Consider the following 15,340-nt stretch of genomic DNA (forward strand, 5'->3'; position numbering starts at 1 on the left):
GAGTGGCCGGGGGCTGGCCCTTGGCTGTTATTTTCAATTACAGGGGACCGGGGCAGAGCTGACAGCAAAGGCATTTGTACATCCAGCGAGGGGCAGGAGGAGGGTGTGTGGGTGGAAGTGGTGGCAAGGGGAGGGGAGTGAGGGAGCAAGAGAGCAGGAGAGAGGGAGGGAGTGAGAAAGGTTGGAGGGGGGGATGAGACTCTGGCCTCTGCTCCTGGGTTTGATGTGGAAACTGAGCACTGACCTCTGTGACTTTACCCCCGCTTTGTGGAGAGGCCCTGCTTTGCCTTTAGCTGTGTAACAGCCGTAGGGTGTGTGTTTGTGTGTGTGCGTTTAAGTGGGGGTGCCATCCACAAAAGAAAGCGAGAAAGAATAAAAAAAAAAGATGAGGGGGGTGGGGTTATGTGTGTGGACGATACCCCCTGCAGCTCACGGATGTTCAGCGAGTGAGATTAGTGCCCATTTAAACTTCCACTTAAATCCATTTACAAAGGGACCTTCTCCCTGTGCATGAATAAGGAGGCTGATATTACCACACATGTAGAGTAGACTCTACAGTACACTGTGCTTGAACAGTGAGGAAGGATAATATTGGAGCTCCGAAATAGGCAACATATAAATATTTCCTGGCATGGACGAACAAATCACTTAAGGCTGGTATTAATATTTGAAAATAATATCATAATTCTGCAGGGTATTTTTGCGATAACGAAACTATTTAGGATGATATGTTAAAATGCTGCTGAATAATTTAATGTTAATTGCTGAAACACTGTATGCAATATGTGGTTGAGGTGTTGTAGTCGGCACTAGATAACGGCGCAGCTATCTTTAAACACTGAATCTTTAAACAGAACTGACTATAAAGGATCATCATTGCGACTGACAGCACCTTTGACAGCTCAGCCATGAGACAGACAGCAAAAGCCACAGAAACAAACATGGTGTGATAACTCTTGCAAAAACTGGCTGCTGTGCTGTTAGCTGTAGAAACAGACCATGGGTAGTACTTGTTTTGTATTTAACTGAACTAACAGCTTCAACCTGCAACAGATTGAATGCACCATTGTACTGAAGACAGTCAGAATCCGCACTGAACATCATGGCAGCATGAGTGCCGATGTGTTCGCTTACTGATGTACAAAATGAAGTGCATTTGAACCCTGTCGCGTTTTGAAAAAAAGTGAACAAACTACATAGACAGTGACTACAAATTTTTGAACGGGACTCAACGAGATGATTTGAATGCGCAAAGTGAATCACTGCTGCTTTCTCACAGCATTTTCCATGCAGTGTTTTAATGAGTTGTTTTAAGCCGTTCTTTCAGACGGTTTGGATTGGCATCTTTAGCTAAACAAACTCTGACGATTTTGGTCATTACAGTACAGCCGGTCAGTGATTCTAAAAAGTCCTTATAACATTAAAAGCCGTACTGGCATTGTCATAAACAATATGATGCGGCATACTCCCAGTTGTTCTCCCCCACAACTGCATCAAACTGCTGCTGCCACTCTGATTCCTTCAATAGCTCAACCCCCACCCCAAGACACAGTCCAAGGGCTTATGATAGGGATCAGTGCAGGTGGGGGGACTCAATTAAAAAGCCAATCACCAGCGGATAGACTCTATCTGTCCATCAACACCACTTTGCCCAGCGCATTTAATTGCTGGGCAGGATTCCCCCACTATAGGCATCATCCGTCTGACACAGATCACAACACACAAATTGGGTGCGTGTTGACAGATTTAATCTTTCAGGCAAAAGGCTTGAGCTCATGTATGTGCACTCCAACAATATGTAGGCTCACTGTCTTTTTTAAGGAAATGTGAAATTCCCTGTATTACCCCTCATCAGCGGGGTTAACTGCTGGCATATTGACTGACTGCTGTATCATTGATCCAGGTGGGTGTTATGGAGTGTATCGTCATTGATTGCAGATAGACTGCACTGCACGGTAAGGCCGGATTCATTTGGGCCCCTGACTGTAAGCCGAGGATTAGAGAGGTGGGGTATGCTCAAGGTGCATTGTGGGATATCCTGTTGCCCCTGGTTATAAAGGTGCTGTTGCATTTCCAGAGCTGTCAAACCTGGACGTTCAGCAACAGGAAACCTCCTTATGCAAAGACCCTGAAACACACACAGAGCTACACACGCCTACCCACAGGTTCTTACAATAGACTGGTGTGTCAAGGTCACACATTGTATAACAATGTGTGAAACAGACAGCAGCCAAATAGATGACTTTGCATATTGACAGATGTACCTGGTTACAAAGCTAACTAAATCAACAGCACAAAAAGGTCATAGATGCAGAGGGTTAAACATCCAAAACATCTGCAGCTACTTTGCTGCCGTTTTATTCCAAATAGCAATTTTGGAATAGTTAAGTTGAACTTCCTGTGCGTGAAATAAGACTAATATTTGTAGGTGATAGCTGCGAACTGAACTCCCTGTGCTGTTATTTCATCATATCAGAGTATGACAAAATGTTCTTTCCCTTTGCTTTTTCTCTTGTGGATTCAACCTTTGACCCCAGTGTACAGCCCACATTTGTTTACCAAAATTGAGTTAAGGGTGTACATGGAGTGCTAGAGCATGTGTGTTATGTGACTAAGTGAGAGAGAGAGAGGGCGAGAGCACGGAAAGTATTGAGCAAAAGCACTGATTCTGAGGTTGATAGTCTAAATAGTGAACACAAACAGAAAGAACTACAATCTAACATGGATGATTGCAGCCTGTCAAACATCAGTGTGAGTATTTTTTAATTTTTGCCGCATTTCTCTGTCAATGATATTAAGAGCTGCTCTAGAGCAACCAAGTTTATCTTTTGATAGGAAAGAAACTGCCATCAAACGACAAACAGATGTAAGGGGAGGTAGATTTTAAGATTATGTTGTCTGACCAGTGCATTGATCCAAGTTTTGTTCTAGGAATGACACCATCGCAAGAGCTGCGCACTCAGTGCTTACTGGAAATGACTCATATAGCAGCGCCTGCTCCCAGACTCTGATTTAAGGGTGCTCGACATGTTTGCATGGCTACGATGGGTAGGTATGTCAATCTGTCTGTCTGTGGTGGTGTTTCCTCTTTCAACCAAGTATCTGTTTTGCGTCAGCCAAATAGAGTTGGTTGACAGGAGGAAGGAGAAAAGGAAGGAAGTGAAGAAAAGAGAATGGAAGAGCATTCCAAGTCAATGTTTTCAGATTGTTTTGGACAATTTTGAGCTGGTGTTAGAGGAAGCGTTTCCCTTTACAGAATCTCTGCATCTCTCAAGGCTCAGTGCAGATGGTTTCAGCAGACCTGCACAGGGATGCTGCATGAACTTTGTTTCGAGTTGCACTGTAGGTCAACTGTTAGGAGAGGAAATTATGCAAACAACATGTGGAATCCATTTGGGGTGCCTGTGGCATTCCGTGGGCTCTTTGGCTTCCACAAAACCGAATGTCGGTTCATGTTTTGCGCCATAACTCCTCTCGATTTGCTGCCTCAACCAGGTATCAACGCGGCACAGCATCAGTTGAAAAAGGGAGGAAAAATAATCAAACTGAAGGCATGAGTAGATGAGTAATAGAGGTAAACACAGCTGCTGGATTTTATTGAGTGGTGTCGGAGAGCTGGAATGGGTCAAACCAAGGGGAAAAACTCAGTGAGCGAAAATAACTGCGCACATATTTGATGTAATAAGTGTCTGTGTGAAGGAATGTTTTGGTTGGTCCGTTATTGTCTGTTTCCATATGCCGTGTGTTGCGGTGAATTTGGTTGTGTCAGCACAAAGAGAGGTTAGATAGGGTAGGCACTTTTTGTGATGCTGCATCAAGAGGACTCTGCAAGACTATTAAACACTGAAGCAAATGCACTTGTGCTTTTGTGCTAGTGTTTATGCCGGCATGCATGCGTTTGTTTGTATCACAAGAGAGAGAGAAAAAAAAGGGCAGAGGGAGGGGATTGAAAAAAGAGTGTGTGTTTAAGTGTTTGTGCCGATATTATTTTTAAGTGAGTTTTTTGCAGCAGATGCTAAAGATGAATCCGTGTATTGGCGCCTTTGCATGCTTGCATTGTACAATTATTTTAAAACATTTAGGTCGGCCTTTTTGTAGTGCATGTGAGTGCACATGTGCTGTGATGCATTCAGTAGACAAGCCATTGTGAGTGGTATGTACACAGTGCATATGTGGGGGATGGGGGGGGGTCGCTCACACACACACAAACACACACACACATTCAGATATACATGTTAGAAAACAAGCACACACACATACACTATCAGAGCCTAGGGGGATAAAAGCCAGTAGCCTACTCAAAGAATCCCCCATTAGGGCAGGAGTGTACGGTCATCCCTTTGGGAGGGGAAGAAGAGAGAGAGAGAGGGTATGTGGATGGTTGGCTGTGATAGTGGTGGTGGGACGGATGCAGGTTATTGTGAGGATGCTAATCTAATGCATCCCACCTTCCTGTTAGGGCAGCAGATGAGAGCAAGGTTTCACACTGACCCTCACTTTCAGTAAGCAGAAAGAAGCTATAACCTTTGCATGAGAGAAGCAATGACTGAGTGCTGTGATTCACTGGCTTGTACCTTCATGTATATTCTTATGGGCATTTATTCTAAACACACTGTCTATAATATTTGATATTTCTCTGTTTTGTTGTGGTTTCCTTAATGCTTTCAGAGGAAAACATTCACAACTTTCCAGTATTTTGTTTACTGTGAATTCGGTACAGGACTGTGCCTACGATACACCTCTGTCCGTCCGAGATAATGGTTAAGTACTGCAGTTTGGTCACCTCAGCCTAGGACCACTGAGAGTGCACTGAGAGTAAATAAGAGACGAGAACGGAGTCACTTAGTGCATTTTTTATTGATCCACTGGCACTAACCTCTTTCTTTCTATCACCCTGTCTCTCATGCACACATACAGTATGGACCTACAGTGTGTAAACCTCCCCAATAAACATGCAAAGAATATTGCAGTATCTTCCTGAAAGGCTGTGCCAGTTACTCCATGTGTTTATCCAGGTTTGCTCAGCTCCACCTCCCCCTCCTTCGGTACAAGTGAGGTTTTTGTGTCAGAGGCTATTTTAGATGCACAGCCACTGACCCTACTACATTTACTGTGGTGAGTGTCTGTGTGTGTGTGTGTGTGTGTGTGTGTGTCTGTGTGTGTGAAGGGGGTTCTAGAGAGGTCACCCGATTATGTTGAAACAAGAAGACCTCATAGTGTATTGGTTCTTATAAGAGCTGTTTTGTGGTGTCTATTCGTCGTTTCTTAAACACGAAGCCCAATCCAGCCATTGCACAGATATTTAACTTATTCTTTTGCATGATTACATCAAAATGATCTCCAGTTGGATATAAACTGCCTAGAATGGTGTCACAAATTGCTTTGACTTCTGAGTCAAAGCTCACTTGAGTAATGCCACCTCACTTTAGAGCTGTCACAGTCACAGCTTGTTTAGCTGTATCTGCTGCATTTGAGGCACATGATGCAAGAGGATGTCAGACTCTTCTGTTTACCTCTCTCTCGAGCACTGTGGAGGAGTGTGTGTTTGTGCATACTGTAGGTGTGTGGGGGTGGCTGTTTGTGTTGAATGGGCATCTATATTCTTTCACAAGCAGAGCTGCAATATTGAGAGACAGAGTTTTGTGTGTGTCTGTCTCTGAATCTAAGATAAATATGGTTCATTGTGGGTGCAGGCAAAGGTCACAAGGTTTGTGTGTATGTCTGTGTATGTGCGTGTGTGTGTGTTTGTGTGTGTGCGTGTGTGTGTGCGGTAGCCAGATTATAAAACAGAGCAGGGGCTCAGGAAGTCATCTTCATAAGAACTGTGTTTGACACGCAGACAGAGACACAGACAAACCAGACAGCGACCAACTCTTCTTTTCGCTTTGAGTGTTTCCTCTCAGAATAAATAGCTTCTTCATTTCCCACAGTTTCACAAGGCCTTAGAGGGGAAGGAGGCGGTATTGGCGGAGGTGGGGATCTTTCACAAAGACAAAAAGTCACAGAAAAAAATAAAATAAATTTCATAAAACATTTGCCTTTGTCCTATTGTAAACTGATATTTTAGTAATCTTTCTAGGTGTTGAGTTTTTATCCTAACATTCAACGATTTACAGTCACTAGAGACATACTGTATCTGGTTGAAGTATTATTACTGGCACAACTTTTATTGGACAAGTTAATATGTTTGTTCTGATTTTTAAAGTGTGTGACAATGCCAGTATGTGAGTTGTTAAAAATGTGTTCAGTATGTGTAGTTGTGTTTCTGCCTACTTTTTGACACCTTTTTTATTCAAAACTGTACGTTTGTTTTCTTGTGTAAACATACTGTAATAGTGGTGGTGCTGTATGTAGTGTTCACTTAGCAAAGTGTTCCTACAAATTATTTTTGTGTGTTTGTGTGTGTGTGTGTATCTGTGTGTGCTGGTGAAGGCAGTGGACTTGAGCTGCATCCGGTGACCTCATCCCCCTCATCCCGACAGGATTACTGACACAGGATCCCCCTGCCCCTGGCAGAAATAGCAAGGACCCAAGGGCAATCCACCAGAATATGGGAACTTCCGTGGGCCTTGCTTGTGCGCGAGTGTGTGTTGTTTATGTGTGTGTGTTGCCTGTGTATTTACATGGGTATAACTCTATAAATGGAGCTGGTTTCCTCCCAGGTGCTGGGCTCCCTGGCTCAAGAACATGAGTTTGTTGCTCTCTCTTTCTCTCTCTCTCTCTCTCTCTCTCTCTCGCTCGCTCTCTCTCTCACACACACACACACACACACACACACACACACACACACACACACACACACACACACACACACACACACACACACACACACACAGACACACACACACAGACAAATTATCCCTCCTCTATCTTACCTATCTGACTCTTCATTTGTTGCTCCAGCTGTAGGGAACGTTTATATTAGACTGTATACTGTATATGAAGGAACATTTTTGTATTAGATGTGTACAGGAACTCACATAATGAGGTCATTGTGCAGGAGTAAAAAAAATGGCACATCACATTGTTGCTGAGCATATTTTCACATACTGCATCAAACCCCGTGAACCCAGGCTCATTTAAACTTACATGCTCATTTAACCTTATGTTCTGCATTGTACAAAATGCACTATTTGATTACAAAATACCTTGAATGGTGTACTATTATAAAATATAGTATTTAAAACATTAAATACAAAGGTGTGTAATTTAAGCTCTATGGAAAGAGTCCTTGAATGTATCTGTTTTTCTACACTGGGTCACCACAAAAATAGTTTTTTTTTTTCTAGCTTTTTTGAAGCTGCGTTTCACCACAATGGAGCTTGATTTGTATTCTGAAGTACAGATCAATCAATTCAATACCTACCCTTTGCCATCTCCATTCAGCCTGTGCAAATGGTTTTGGTGTTCATCTCTGGGGCTGTCTCAGTCTATTCCCCTCTGCGTCTTTGGTTTTTCTCAATGCTCAGCTTTTCCTGTCCATGGCATTTTTTGACATGCATTTTGTCATTAATGTCCTCCCTCACAACCAGCCTTAAGAGTTGTCATGCAAGGCATATCCATTAAGTCATGAGTCAGTTCGTGAGCGTCAGTGCCATATTTTGTCGACAGGCTATTTAAACAAAATGATAAGATTATCCTTTGTTATGTGTCTATCGTGCTTCCCCGTTGTGTGAGCTCAAGAAACACAACCATTAGATGGTTTTTGAATTGCTGGCTAAATGACTGAGTGCCCACTTCAAATTCCACAACAGGTGGAGCCTGGATAGAATCAGGCAGATACAGTCTGATAATTCACTTCAAATAGATGTGACCTGATAAACACCTCAAGTTTGACTGTATGTCCCAGAGATGAAAACATCCAACACATGAGAAGTGTATTCTGTCTAATAATAGCTGTGCTCATGAAGAGAGCTGTGTTGTCCCTCTGTGGAACTGATTTATTCCCAGAGGAAAGGACAGGGCATTTTGAGGTAAAGTGCATCAGTTGAGTGCATCTCTAAGGGATTTTTAACCCTAAAGGGAACTTTTTTCCCTCTTTTTACAGAGGGTAGTGAACATAAACTGGTTTGATGCCATTGTACTTGTCGGGGGTTAGAGAAGCCCACGCTTCTATGAACAGAGAGGTAGCAGCACTCTGCTCTCTTGAGTCCCGTTCAAAAATGTCCCAGAAGCATCCAAAAGACTCCACTTGCTGCTCCTGCCAAGGAAAATACGGCTTATGAAATGGAAATTCTGAGACCATTCACAGAGTGCCAGGAATGATTAGAAAAAAAACACTATGTCCATCTCAGTAAATCCAGGAGTGAAGTCTTAGGGAAAACATGCATCCCCACCTTTCTCACATAGACACAAACAGAACAAACAGTGTCAACATTGTTTATCTGGTATGTTCTGGTTGGAGTTAGAAAGTTGTTAAAGGGGAACTCCACCAATTTTATACACAAAGGACAGGTTGGTTATTGTGGGCTGTGCCATTCAGCCTGTGAAAACGTCCTCTGAGGCTCTACAGGGCATAGTTTGTCACAGTAAGCCCTGATGACGCCATCAGAGGCTAGCAACTAATTTCTAAGAGAGTTTGGACATCAGTTTGGAACAAGATGTACATAATTAGCAGTCAGAGATAGTCTCATGAAAAAAAAGTAGTGGGTGCATTATGGGAAATGTAGGACCAAGTGTGTTTGAGTGTGAGTTTTAAGCCTACTAGGGACTTGAAGTCAAGATATCATGGCCTCTGTCACCTTGATTTTGAACAGAATTTTTAAAATTCGTCTTTTGTGAGCCGAAAACTTTATGGAAGTGCAATGCTACATTGCTGGAGTGCACCTGTACAAGGTTTTTAGTTTGAAGAAACAGGTCAGAAAAGTTGGTTTGGTTATTACCTGTTTTATAATTGCTACAAAACACACATGTCAAAAAGTCAGATTCTGGTTTTGACTAAAATATGTAGTGTCGGTGACCACACAGAGCGCTGTTATTTGGCTGGGCGCACTCTTTAAGTAGTAACTCTGCAGGGAACTGTTTGAGTGGCTCTCAAGACCAGAATGAGGCCAACAAGATGAGGTCATGAACAGACACAGCCTAACATGAAGCAGACTGAGACTGAGATCAAAATCGGCTGTGATTCAGTTGTCTACGCTGTGAGCAAACAAGACAGATATGGTTTTTACCAAACATATACTGGACCTTTATTTTCCAGGGTCTAAAGAAGTATTGCTCAGCCGGTTCCCTTTTTCTAGCAAGTGTTTTCTTTGTTACCTGTCTAATGAGCATGTTGTGAACGTTCCCAGCTTACACTACCTTTCCAAAAGTTTCTGCACTATGTGACTCAAAAGAGAGGAAGTGGAGGAGTGTGCTGGTGAGCTAGCACTTGTAGGCTGGTTATCCGGCCAATGTGTCACATTGGGGTGTCCAGGGGCACAGAAGAGGGAAGTGAGCTGGCGAAAAGAGGCCAGTGGCACACAATATAGGCAAAACACAGGAAAGGCTCATCTCACATAACCTAAAGCACTGCCCTTTTTATGCATATGCACTTGTAGCTTCAGCTAGTCATTTGTTTCTGATTTGCAACATTTAAAATGTTTTTCCTTGCAATTTCTCTCTCTTGCTTTCCCTTTTTCTTTCTCTCTTCTCTTTGGTAGAGGACCGGGTGGGAGGGGGTCTGTTGGCATTCTTGCACTGTGTGCTTTGCGCTCGACCGGGCCTTGGCTCTGGTCCATATCCCCTCTCTACCCTCTCTCGCTTCTCTGACTACCACCCCTCCTCCTCCCAGCTTACAAACCCCCTCAACCACTCCACCCTCCCAGCCTCTTCAACTCCCCTTGGTTGCTTCCCTAACCACTGCTCCTGCCAGCAACTCTGCGCTCTTCAACAAGCCCCCAGCCTCACCTACCTCTCTTACTGTCAACTTCCTTAAGCCTTCCTCTCGTATCAACCTTAATTCATTGCCCCCCCCCCCCAATTCCCTTCCATCCCAGACTGTGACAGCAGGTCCAGCCTCTGTGACACAGATGCACCCAGTTGCTCTGGGCGCTCGACATGGGAACAAAGCATTGGCGGGGCCCGTCTGTTATAGTGTGTTTCAGGGTGTGTGGTGCCCATGTGTTTGTGTGTGCATGTCCAAGTATGTGAACATGGGAGAGAGAGAGAGAGATGGGAGAGGAAGCAGGAAAGAGTACACACAGCCAGATACCAAGGCTGCTTTCATGAATTTGTTTAAGCTTAACTTTCACCTTAAGAAAAAAATGTGTTTTTGTTGCTGTGTGAGCGAACACCAAGAGATAGTATTAAACAGGATCTGTCTTCACACTCGCATGTGCTTAAAGAACACGAACTCACGGTGATTTACACCACCCACTCAATCAACACACACCTTTGAGCTTTTGTCCAATAAAAGTACTTCCTGTTTAAACCTCGGCAATTAACAATGAACAGTTACTTGAGGAGAATCCATCTTCATTTAATACTGTATCAGCATACTGGCAGTAAAGGTACGCTAAAGCTAAAAGGCATGTCGTGAATCGAGCCAGAGAGCTGTTATCGCAGTTTTGTAGGCTTGTTAGATTTTCCTTTTTTGAAAATTTTTTGGGGTTGCTGTGGTGCGTATGTAAACATCTGCAAGTGTGTACAGGAGTGGATGATGTCACTGGTATACGAGGTCAGCATGTGGTCTCAGGAGGTCAGATGTTTTTTGTGGAGAAGCTTGTCACCTCTAATTGATGTAGCTAGTCTGTTCAGGATTGGTCTGGCTGAGCTATATCCTTTTCACTCCAAGTAGTTGCAATCGCTTCAGTCAGCACAGAGCCGATAGCCATCAGCGAGCTGGGAGATAGTGGTCCCGGGGTCATAGATGCCAATATGTGGTGGGAGTCTCAGTTCATACTTCGAAAAGCATTAACAGGCACACAAATAAGCATAAACGGAAAAGTGAAGAGAGCAGCAGACACTGAAATATGTTTATTTTGAGCTTTTTTGCTGCTAGAACTGGCCTCAATCTTCACCTGCTCCCTTTACCTTTTTTTTCTCTGGAATTTGGTGGGGACGGGAGGGCGAGTAGGAGGGAAAAATGAGATGCCTCAACACTCCACTGCCCTCCTCTCCATCCAATTCCCCCACACACCTGGGATGGCCATTTCATTTCAGAGTGCAGCAAATGGAAAGGTGATCTTAATCTACCCTGTTTCCCTTTAACCCCCCCTCCTCTCTCTCCATCTCCCACACACAGAGCCTCATGCCGCTGATGGACAGCACACTGCTGGTTGCATGAGCCCGGTGCCAGCGCACCAAATTTAGTGATAGAGAAGACTAGATACACATTGGTTTATTATCTTGAACAAATCCTCGTCACTCGGTGTTTGTTCTTATTTTTAATTTTTATGGCTTGTGATCCCCAAGTTCTAACTGGCGGTCATGATCCTTTCAGGGGAGCAAAAGCAGTTGACAGCTGACTTCAGTCACAGTATTTCGACATGAAATCCTCAATGAACAGCGCCCTTCTGTTAGCTCATTACTCAGTGTTAGGTCTCTCTCACTGCTCTTAGCTCTTTGGTCGTAGCAGTCACAAGTAGAGGTATGCACTTGCCATTGATTTCCTATGAATAGCTTGCTGCAGGCCAGTTCATTAGGAAGGTGCTCACACACCACTGGATTAACTGGACTGTAGACACAAGGGGAGAGGTTGTTGCTTGTGCAATTCTGACCGTGGTATGCTGGGAAAAATTAAAAAGGTGTTTTGACATTTATTTTTTCAGTAAGAGTAGTGTGCAATTTATCAGAGAGAACAATTAAGTTTGGACGAATGTATTTTTTTTGAGGCTCAAAAAAAGAAGCTTTTTAAAAAGTGAAATTTACATCATGGGAATATCTTGATTTTATCTGAAGTGCCTTCTTCTAAAAAAAATTTTTTTTTCTCTGAGGAAGAAAAAATGCCTCTGCCAGAATGATGGTCATCTGGAGTAAAACAAACCTCACTTTCCGCCTCTCTTAGTACACTAGTCTCTCTTCTTCTCCTCAACACATGGCTTGAGGCTGGACCGAGGCTGCAGCTCCACCCGCCCAGCCGTTACTATGGCAACGCTATCTGGGCCTACCAAGACCTGAAGCCGAAGGACATCCTGGACAACAATACAATAGCAGCATAGCCAGGGTACCTGAGGGACTTAGACCTGAGAGGCGAGATCTGGGGGGGTTGCAGACCGAGTAAATCCTCCCTCTTTCTCTTACTCCCTCACACACAAACACAGTCAGGATTAGCTTTTGCTTGAGAATCTATGAGGTTGTGCAACAATTCCTGGTATTAAATGATTCTGTTGTGGTAATTTTGAATGAAATCTGTAAAATGTTTTTCGGTAACTATTTTGAGTGGATTTTCCGGTGAGTACAAAAACTTGACTATTGGACAGGCCACATGGATGTTGTTGATCTTAGACGTTTGGTGTAGTTAGACGGTCAGCAACCAGCTGCATAGAAATAATATATGTCTTTCATCATTGTCTGAGCTTTTTTCTTCTCTGCACAAGAGTAGTCACGATGCCGTGACATTGCTGACTACAAGGACTGGGCCACACATCCAGCTGCTGGTGCCAACAGTGGAGAGTAATAGAGATGTTTATAGTCTATTTGCCTCGCTTGCATTCCCCCATGCACTGCTGCTAAAATAATAGGAGGGAGGGTTACTTCAGGTCGGCCCCAGCTGAGGGATACGGAACATGCATTGTTGTCACTGGCTCCATCTGAGTATCACTCTTAAAGCCACAGCACGGAGCTGAGGAGGCACTGCTGCTGCCCACTTTACAGAGGCACAGTGCTCAGAGGCAGCGGAGGGAAGGATGGATATAGAGATGTAGTAAGAAGTGTGATATTGTGTGTGTGTATGCAAGTGCCGTATTGTGGCATTAATATTTCATATTTCATTGTGAGTATGAAATTTTATGTGTCAATTTTCAAAATTTTTTTAATCAGTGGTCAGAGATGAAACTTTGTATGCTTGTGCTGTTTCCATTGCCATTGAGTAACCGCATATCAAAGCAAGTATTTGTATTCTATTGAAGCCTTAAGAAGCTTTTATTCAGTGTTATGAACTCTTATTAGCTCCATAGCTGCCCACCAGGCAACTGAAAATCTTTATTATGGTGAAGCAGGAGTCCTGCTGTGCACTGACTGAGTTTATACGTTTGTGCGCATCTTTTGTCTTTCAGCTTCTGATGGTTTTGAAAGAGTAATTCGTGTCTACTTAAAATGTGCTTTTTTTCTCAGTGGGTGCAAGCACAACATTGTAAATGTCCATGTGTGAATAACTGAGTGTGGGACCTGCTTAGTCACGCTAAAAAACCCGTCTCACACCCTCCTCTGTGTCCCTTCACAGGCACCCTCAGAAACAGGATGTTAATGCTTGACGGAATGCCTGCAGTCCGAGTCAAAGCTGAGCCCCTGGAATCGGAACAAGGGGTAAGAGAGCAGTTGTTTTCCAGACAATTCCCTTTTTTCCTCCTGCTTTCCTTTCCCTCTTTCCTCCTCCCGGCAACGGGGCGATAATCACTCCCAGGCCTAAGCAATTGAGTGAGAGAGCGAGCGAGTTTGGGGGCTAAGAGGAGTGGTCGGAGAGCATGGTAGTAAGCAGGAAGAGGAGAAGAACCAAGAAGAGGAGGAGAGCCACAGCTGGAGCAGGAATGCATTGGGGGAGTTTCGGGGAGGTGACTGGGGCCAGAAGAGAGTCTGTCCTGGCTGGGGGTGATTGTGCAGATGTAGTCACTGCTCCAGGGAGGAGGGTCACATGGGAAACTCTAAATCTTATCTATCTCTGTCTGTTCCTGCTCCTTTACGTCCCTCAATTTCCCTTCATCCTCCCTTACCCTTCTTTCCCACAAACACAGTTGAATAGTCTCTCTTGTGCATGTACGCAAATACACACTGACAAACACAACACACCATGGTATTCTCTTCCTCTGAAAACACTACCACTGACGTTATTTTTGGGGTTTTAATGTTCAATTAAACAGTGTGTACTGACCATGTTGGGTATACTGGAGTTACCTCGTGCAGGGTTTTCATGGCCCATATACAGTATCAGTGCTCTCTGGTCTGACATACCTAGAAATAAAGTGGTCTTGTTATGGTGAAGCTGTTGCTAGGTTACCGGGGCTTTGTGTTGCTGCCACGGCAGTGTGTGCAGTGGGTGCAGGCCACTTAATATTTGTAATCATGACGAATTAGAGTTCAGTTATTATTGATTTCCATTCATAACATATCGATAATATCTGGGCCCCTAATAAATCACTGAGAGCAATTGGTAGGAGAGGAGCAAAGTAGTTTCTCTTGAGACAAATCTGAGAGCATTAGCCCGTGATGGATGAGAAAATTACCAACTGCTGATAACCCATCAGGTTATCTCAGGTCTTGTAGAGAATTGTTTTGCCGTGGTGGTGCTGTGTGTTGATAAGACCTGACTGTCTCTCCATATCTAAAGACTTGACAGAGAGGCAGCAGGTAGTTAGTTTCTGGGTGTCCTGTTTTCATCCGTGGCTCAAGGGGTTTGAGAGCTGTGCTCTTGCACTGCTACCTAATACCTGGGGTTTTGAACTCATTGTCCATACGTGTGCTGATGTCAGTCACAGACAGGATGTGAGCACTGCAGCCCACACAGCTTTGAAGTGCACTAAGATTCAATCTTGCCCTGACAGACTGAGCTTCCCTTTAGATGGCAGATGCAGACAGACAGTTTAGGCTGCTGCAGAAATGTGGTCTTCATTTGGGTGGCGGGGGGCCAAGGGCTTGCTGGAAATGGTCTGCCTTGTTAGACAATTCGCCCGCAAGGGCCTGGAAAATCTGCCCCGCTAACCAGTATCCCCTAATAAAGACAATAGCATGAGGACAGAGGCAGGCAGGCGGGTCGAGCATATCTTTATATGTCTGTCAGTGTGTGTGAATATGTGTAGGCTTGAGTGCATACGTGTGTTTGTATCTGTCAAAATGAAAGTGGGGGTGGCTTTAGTTTTCCATTTGTGCTGGTTGAGTTCTCTTTGAAAACCTAACCCCAAAATGCAAATAAGTTTCTGTTTTTCACTTTTGTGTAGCACTACACACTGTTGTTTTGACCTTTACATACAAGTATCCCCCTTTTTACACAGGGGTCACAATTTTTAACAGGTTCCTAGTAGCTAGCTAAGTGTCCCTAACATTTTTTTAATGGTATTTTTATACAAATGAAAAGTGGAAAAAGGTTTCTCACATTAATTCTCAAATGGTTTGATGTCATTATTTACCATTCACCACAGCTTGCTTGTTTTCTCTATTTTGTGTAAAAAACAAAACCAAAAAAACAACCTCAGTCTAGTTTACTGAT

At 43.7% G+C, this 15,340-nt stretch overlaps 1 protein-coding gene across 5 annotated transcripts in view; it reads left to right on the forward strand.

Annotated features, from left to right (window-relative positions):
• The window catches only part of klf12b (Kruppel-like factor 12b), a 38,075-nt gene that overhangs the window by 1,371 nt on the left and 21,364 nt on the right, over positions 1 to 15,340 (forward strand). For 2 of the 5 annotated variants that reach the window (XM_040148448.1, XM_040148451.1), the window contains exon 2: positions 13,364 to 13,446. In XM_040148448.1, the coding sequence (XP_040004382.1) occupies positions 13,364 to 13,446 (83 nt within the window). Of the gene's footprint in view, positions 1 to 2,647; positions 2,752 to 2,846; positions 3,049 to 12,835; positions 12,914 to 13,363; positions 13,447 to 15,340 lie in introns of those variants that run through there. The other 3 variants (XM_040148449.1, XM_040148450.1, XM_040148452.1) reach the window with 3 other exon arrangements.

This window comes from Xiphias gladius, chromosome 16 (genome assembly GCF_016859285.1).
Source record: "Xiphias gladius isolate SHS-SW01 ecotype Sanya breed wild chromosome 16, ASM1685928v1, whole genome shotgun sequence".
Lineage (NCBI taxonomy): Eukaryota > Metazoa > Chordata > Actinopteri > Istiophoriformes > Xiphiidae > Xiphias > Xiphias gladius.